This window comes from Brachionichthys hirsutus, chromosome 10, assembly GCF_040956055.1.
Source record: "Brachionichthys hirsutus isolate HB-005 chromosome 10, CSIRO-AGI_Bhir_v1, whole genome shotgun sequence".
In the NCBI taxonomy this organism is placed as follows: Eukaryota; Metazoa; Chordata; class Actinopteri; order Lophiiformes; family Brachionichthyidae; genus Brachionichthys; species Brachionichthys hirsutus.
This window is the reverse complement of record NC_090906.1, coordinates 9,381,257-9,388,652: the sequence shown is the minus strand read 5'-3', so window position 1 is coordinate 9,388,652 and position 7,396 is coordinate 9,381,257. Positions and strand designations below refer to the sequence as shown.

The 7,396-nt window shown below is 44.8% G+C and overlaps 1 protein-coding gene across 1 annotated transcript; it reads right to left on the bottom strand.

Moving 5' to 3' along the window:
- Positions 1–1,046: 1,046 nt before the first annotated feature.
- arhgap35b (Rho GTPase activating protein 35b) lies at positions 1,047–6,807 on the bottom strand. Its single transcript, XM_068744671.1, has 6 exons — positions 3,088–6,807; positions 2,870–3,011; positions 2,215–2,292; positions 1,909–2,040; positions 1,592–1,697; positions 1,047–1,458 (listed from the first exon to the last, which is right to left on the bottom strand). Exons 1-6 carry the CDS (start codon positions 6,805–6,807, stop codon positions 1,047–1,049), a joined length of 4,590 nt encoding a protein of 1,529 aa, XP_068600772.1.
- Between the last annotated feature and the right edge of the window lie 589 nt (positions 6,808–7,396).

The window sequence follows — 7,396 nt, the reverse complement described above, 5'->3', positions numbered from 1 at the left end:
TGATCCAGGCTTGCCTAAACATCCACCAAAACAGCTAGAAAGGGGACAAACTCCAAAAGAAAACTATTCACATGGCTGGATGAATGAGGAACGTGTGGATTCAGACATCCTAGCAACCTAAAGTGGACCTCCGGATCAGCTGAAAACAATGCAAGTTTTTACAAAAGATCAAGCCTGCACTAATGCCACACGCAAACACTAAACAAACAAGAACAATTCATCAATGTGGCTCTTCTAATGCAACACTACACTATCAAAAAGTGCTTTAGGTAAATTTGTGGATAAAGAAAACAAAAGTCTGATGTAAACAATGTTTGATCTGCCAGAGCTCTGTAGAGTCAACGGGTATGGCCGTTTGAGCGGTGAAATTAAAACCACTCAAGAAAACAGTATGACAAACAAAACCCCTTTCAAGGATAAAACAACAGTGATCATTAAAGTGCATCCCTGGATGTGAATCCACCCACCCCCCCCCATCCTTCCTTACCTCCCTCCCTCCCCATGCTCGTCCCTCAAGTAGAACCAATGAGAGAAGCAACAGAAGCCAGCTGATGAACCTCTGCTGTATGGAGGCAACTGCTGCCCAAAGGACCTACAGAGGTACAGTCGGGGGGGGGGGAATCCAGTGGCAGTACTTTCACGAGGAAAATAAACAGTTTTACATAGATAAAAACACGGTGAGCACAAATAAAAATCTTCCAGCTTGTCATAGAGGTTTCTATATCTTGATAGTCTAGGATAAGTGGTGACTGTCGACAGAAGACCAGCCTTTTGGGACCATAACCTCCGTCCTCTTCCGACCCAACATCAGATCCCAGGGATTCCACGGGCAGAAGAAGTCGCTGATAATGGTAGCCTGGCCTGATGCAGACAATTATAGACACAAACAGCAGGTTTGGTAGTTTTTCCAGACACTTCACATCTCCTCTCTTCATCATCTAGCTTGTCCATGATCTAAATTGTCATATGCACGGGCACGTGATTTGTTTCTGTGTGTTGGTGATCAGGTCCAGCATCATCATGGGCACACATGGTTTCACTGCTTCTCACAGTGTCTCTTGTTCTGCAGCAGAATGATGGGAGTGCTGTTGCTGGTGGAGGGGAGGAAGCAGAGATTGAAGGGGAGACTGGGGAGTGGTGGGCGGGGATTGCTGCAGGGGGCTGAAGTGCGTGGTGGTGTGGGGAGGAGAGGAGCGGTAGCAAGAGTAAGCAGAGCTTCCACTGAGGGTGGTAGTGGGTGAGGCTGGGAGCCCTGCCAAGCCAGTGGGGGAGTCGAGGAGGAGCTGGTTGTAAAAGAAGAATGCACACTGGTGGATGAAGGTCTCGATGATTGTCTGGTAGGTACGCGTGGCAGTGAGGGCATCCATCGTGGTGAAGTCAGGCCTCATGAGGGTAGGCCAGAAACATATGGACAAGTTTTCACTGGTCATTAAATTCAACCTGTTCAGTTGGCTCACCCTAGAGATTCACAAATAGGAACAGATTTAGTCACGTTTTATTTATACAGTGCAGAAAAAAGTAAGTAGAATATTCCAATCAAATGCATGGAAGCACATACAGGGGCAGACGGGGGGGGACGGGGGAGACTTACTTGTGTAAGTGGCTCAGTACATACTTGAAGACATCATAATTCTCCCTGGGGAATCTCCTCAGGACATCCTTCATGGTATATAACCTCTGTTCTCTGTCACTGATTTCTGCACAAGCAGAGAGGAGTCATCAGTAAAACTGAGATATCAACATGGCACACAGTCATTTTGTGTGCCATGTTGACATCGCTCACTTCCCGGACTATTATTCAAGCCTAATTCAGGTCCGCCAAACACTACCCTACCCTCTTCCCTCCTGCAGTAAAAAATATTTTATTATTCCAGTGAAGACCCTCCCAGCCCAGTGGTGTTTGCTTACTGAAAGCATCCAATAGGTCCACCTGCAGAGCGCAAGGCACCAGGGGCTCAGGCAGCTCAGAGAAGAAGCTTTTCAGGGCTCCAGCCACAGTGTTTATGGAGAAGTCTTTCTCCACGAGGTCTAATCCGTGGTCTGCACACATGAGAATGAAACGATTAAATAACTGAGAGAAATGAAGACCATCCCTAGCTGCTGTCATCAGGACTGAACAATCGGTTGCATGCCACTTGCTTTTGTGAACCCTGTTTCTTTGTAGATTAGACAACAATACATCAAACAGCTAGCTCAAACAAGTCTGATACTCACCCTGTTCAAACTGTCTCTGCATGCTTTCCATCTCCGACTTGTTGCCGCTTACACGATACAAACCCTCAGTGTTCAGACCTGAGGAGACAAACGTACATTGCTCAGAAACGCATTTCTTTATTCAAGGTTATTACTTTTATATTACATAGAAAATCACAGTATCTAAAGTTCCACTAGTCAACTGTACGAGTACGGTTTCACAACTCTTTCACAACAAGAGCCATGCAGGGTTAAACAAAAATAATGTTTGTATTTTCTGGGGACCCTGTTGTGGAATAAAGTTAGTAAGGAGATGAAAAATTGTAATTATTTACGTCTAAAAAGGTGATATCCAAGTCTATAGTTGAAATATATGTAAATGATTACATTTGTTTGATTTATAAATGGTCACATATTGTATCTTCCTTATATCTTTCAACTGTACAAAGAAAGGAAACTTATATCGATGTAAATGTTGAGATATTTAGGAATATAAGCTTTTGCTTCTTCCCGTTTTGGTCTCATATGAATCTTATGTAAATGAAAATTATTATTTTGTTTTAAAACAAATTAAACTGAAATGAACTTAAAAAAAAATACCGATGGAAGAGGCATCACTTATTGTTATCATTGGCAGAAACTAAACACGGCGGGCAGAACAAATCGATAAACGTACCTGTTGTCTCAATGAAGCGGACACACTTCTCAATAAAAAGTGGGATAGGTCTGTCTGGGGACACTACATTCACTAGGGGGACTCCAAAGTAGATGCTTTCTGGAGGTTTTTGAATAGATGGACGGGCCTTTGGTCTTGTTTTCTATACAAAAACAGAATATACTCTGAATAAGTAAATTCAAATAATATATTTTTATTATTATATGAATAATACACACCTTGGCTGTTCGACGCAGGCTCTTCAGTATGTTCCTCTTTTTTGGGTCCTCACTCTCTTCATTAACAAGACTTTCACCTTTCAGCGTCCCAAAGTCATCTTCTTTAGACTTTGTAAGTGCTCCCATCTCATCATCGCTCCCAATGAAGCTTGTTCGAAAGCTGCTGAACTTGCCAAGTCGCTTGGAGCGGTCTCGGTAAAGGCGGGGCTTCACCCCCACTGCAGAGAACTTCCTTCTTCGCTCCAGTGAACTGCTGTCTGCTTCGCTGTCTGAGCCATTTCCATTGGAGTGCATCCTGTTGGAGTTGCGTATGGTGATGATTTTGCCTTGTGTGCTGTCATGTGGCACTGAGTAGATGATCTCTTCGTTGTTAGGGCGGGGTTTTGAAACAGCATCAATGGGTTCAGCGTAGTCTGAAGGGTCATAGCCTACATCACCACTAGGAACCCAGGTAACAGCAGATGGTAGGGAGCGACGATGGCCCAGTGTATCAATGTATGGGCTGCGGCTCACCTTCCGGAAGTCAAAAGTGACACCAGGTTTAACTCTCACTTGGGGGGGTACTTTGTTGTTGAGTTTGTTCTCAAAGTCCCTAATATCAGGGATGACAGAGATATCACTGGAATCTAAGTCAGGCAGGTTGAAGCCCCCACCGTGAGAAGTGAGTGTGCCATCATAGTATGGTGGTGATGGCTCCACATCATCCTCTGAATCCAGGTACATGGTGACAGGACTGGGAGAACTGCAGCGTGGGGAGTACACATTTTCATTTGTGCACGCTTCAGCAACATTATCATACATGTGTGTGGCCTCCACAATGTTGCGCTTCTCTACTACCTCCATCAGGAAAGAATGGAACATCTCTATCCTGTGCAAGCCTCCTATCGCGCCCCCGGAACCGCAAATCAGAGTATTAAAGCGACCCTCAATCTCATGGGCCAGCTCCTCCCCTTGAATCAGTTGTTCACAGGCATAGTCACTGTCTGTGAGCTCTGCCTGGCTATCTCCAACAGCCAATAGCTGAACCGGGATGATGTCCTGAACCTCACACAAAAAGGCACACAGGGTCTCCAGGGAGGCCTTTCGTGAGACGGAGTACACTGCGATATAGCCGTGTACTAACCTACTCTTCCGCAAAGTAAAGGAGGCATGGTATGAGAGCAGAGAGAGCTCTATAGCAAACTTGTGTCCACCGACAGTCTGCTCTAGCAATACAGAAGTGCCACTATTAGACATGGGCCTGCAATGCTGATGCATAAGGAAAGGGGACAGGAGCTGTTCAATATCATAGGAGTCTCCACACATTAAGCACATGACAATGCGAAGGTCTGCCTCTTGAACCGGCTGATGAGGAGCGTCTCGGAGACCTGGGAGCTCAGGGAGGAGTGGTGGGGAGCTGCTACTAAAGGATGTGCTCCTCCTAATGTCAAGAAGGCCCCTCAACACCTGGTTGATTTGGGACTCATTAACATTATGACCGTAGCCCACACCTGGGGAAGCGGGGTCTAAAAAGCTACACTGCAGTCTCCTTGCAACCTGCTGTCCCTGTGTTATTAGGTTTAAGGCAGTTTCTCCTCCTATATCCACATATGATCCCACGCCCCTTTTAGTGACTAAAAGCAGTGATGTTTGTAGCTGTGCCAGCTTGCTGTCCCTTCGACCCAGAGTCGATTCCCTAATTCGATCGAGGCTTTCAACAACATAGGAGAGGGACGCTTTTGAATTGTAGAGACACAGACAACCGTGAGGTGTGAAAGTTGGAGTATGGAAGGAATTGACAGGAAGACGAACATTTCCCTCAATAGGGCGAAGCGTCAATTCGTACATCTTCCCATCTAACACATACCAGTCGTCATTTGTGCAGAGAGTTCTAATCTCGTTTGCGAATTCTCTGGCCAGTCCATCTTTACCAAGTATGACAAGGTTAATTCTGTCAGCCTTGGTATCCCCAAAATGAGCTTTCACATCTAAGAAGGGATAACACTTGGGGAAACGGGAAACTAAGATTTGTTCAATCTTAAAGTCTCCACAGTGAGGACTGCTAGGACAGGTCTCCTTGGTAGGGTGATAGACAAAGTGGATATGTTTCAATACCAGGGCATCTCTTTCAGCAGGAAGCTTTTGTAATGCCTTAAACCTCTGTTCCTCCCCCAGAACCTCCTGAATTGCTCCCATCTTCTCCTTGCTCGGCTTGGCATCCACCTCAAGCTCATAAAAAAGCTCAGAGTACTCCAGTAGGAGCTCCTGGAAGTCTTCTTTAGCACGGTCAATAGTCTCCTTTTGATGACGGTTGTACAGATCCAAGTACTCTGGTTCCTCAAGCCACTGGTAGAACTCTTCATTCATGATGAAGCTGCGTGCCTCCTCCCAAGGTTTACCGGGCGTGACAAAGGGAGAGGAAGCTAACTTCTGTACAAACGCCAGCCTTATCTCTGCTCGCCTGCACTCATTCCGCAGATGTTCGAGATGGACATTAAATATTCCCTCTGCTTCAGCTGTCTCCAGAAGGTCCGAAGGGATTCGCTCATCTTCCATGTTATCAATGTGAGACGTATCCTCCCATGGAGAATCCTCCAGAACAACAAACCAGTGGGCAAAGTGTTGCTTCGATTCGAGGACTTTTTGTACCCCAGACCAGCTCAGTTGATCTATCTCATCGAGGTCAGGCACCAATGAACTAAGTGCCAAAGGAAGAGTGCTTAAGTATATTTTGCGACGCCTCTCAATATGTTCCTGCTTCAGACGGTACACATGTTGTTGGAAAAGCTTTTTGCATTTAGCCGTTCCCTCCAAGAAGACATATTCTTTGTACTCTGGGGAAGTGTTCATGCGTTGACTGGTGTTCACCCAGGTTTCATTATGATTTTTCACTATACGATTGATTAGCCATTCATAGCGATCCTTTGCTGACGCTATCTGCTGACTCTGGAGCTTTAGAGCCTCAAAATAAGGAATAATCTTGGGCTTGCCCCTGCTCTTGTCAATAAGTTGAACTAAAGTGAGAAAGGCAAGATCCACATTTATATTTGAGCGTGCAGATGTCTCAACTACTGGTAGGCTCTTTTTTGTGATGGCAAAAGTATGTGCATCTTTAATGTAACGTTCAACTCCTTCATCACATTTGGTGAGGACCAACACCATGGGCTTCTTTGTCTTGCTCAGTTGGCTGTACAGATTTGAGACAAATTTCAGCTGGTCATCAAAGTTGCGATTCATACCCCGGCTGACATCGACACATAGAAGGAATCCATCAACCTGCAGCTTGCCCTCGGGCATTTGTTTTTGCTCAAAGTCTTGCTCCAGGCCAAGCTGATCTGTACAGAAGTACATGAGCTTCTCCGCTGATGCCAGCTTGGTAGCAGCTGCCCTTTTGATATACGGCTGCATAGCAGTGCTACGGTGTGGCTGAAATGTCTGGTCATCAATGAATTCCGTTTGTTCTACAACATGCATCCTGCACTCTGGCCCCTCCTCCAGAACCCGTGACACCTCTCCCCAAAAAAGAAAGTGATCATTATTAACCACTCTTCCTCCAAAGTCACTGGTGCTTAAAACTGAAGTGTGGTCAAGGTAGAAGTCATCCGCACTAGGACGCACATATCTATTACAGAAGCAGGACTTGCCAACCCCGCATTGTCCTTTCTCCTTCTCTGTTCCTGACAATCCCACGGCAACGAGGTTGTAAATGGGCGATCGGGCATCCTGCTTTTTTGCCATCATAGCCTGCTGAAGCTCATCCTGCCATAAATGGGCACTGTACCAAGAGGTCACTTGAATGTTTGTCCAGTTTGTGCAGTTGCTGATCGGCAGTGGATACCAGATTTGTCCTTCTTCACCGGACTTCAATTTTCATACCTAGCAGTGCAATGATATGAGATCTGGGTTCATTTATTCCTTCGGAATTAGATCCTGTCAAAAAAACACAAATATTACAAAATCAGACAAACAGAGAAATCATGAAAAACACATTTTGAATGAAATAGGAAAACTAAACAGGGACCGAACCTGACCTTTAGCATTAGCATAATCAAAGTAAATAAGTAACTGCATTAATATTAATGCCGTACAGAAACTAAGTTTATATCAAAAACTGCTGTAATATTTGGCATTTGTCAGAGACCCAGCAATGCCAAACTTAGCAATTCAAAATGAAGAACCACTAAATTTCTACATTTTATACATATATTCCCAATTATTGGTCAACAACTATTGTTTTTATTGTTGAAATAACCTGCTTATTATTTTCTGAAATGAATTGATGTTCACACGTACCCTGGAGCAATTTGAGGCATTTCTGTTTAAATAGTAC

Bases quoted from the DNA above. Each gene is read 5' to 3' on its own strand.
- arhgap35b (XM_068744671.1), bottom strand. From the start codon at position 6,807: ATGATGGCAAAAAAGCAGGATGCCCGATCGCCCATTTACAACCTCGTT. The intron at 2,293-2,869 runs GTACGTTTATCG...TTGTCTCCTCAG, and splicing joins CCGCTTCATTGAGACAACAG to GTCTGAACACTGAGGGTTTG. The intron at 1,698-1,908 runs GTAAGCAAACAC...CTGCTTGTGCAG, and splicing joins GGACCTATTGGATGCTTTCA to AAATCAGTGACAGAGAACAG.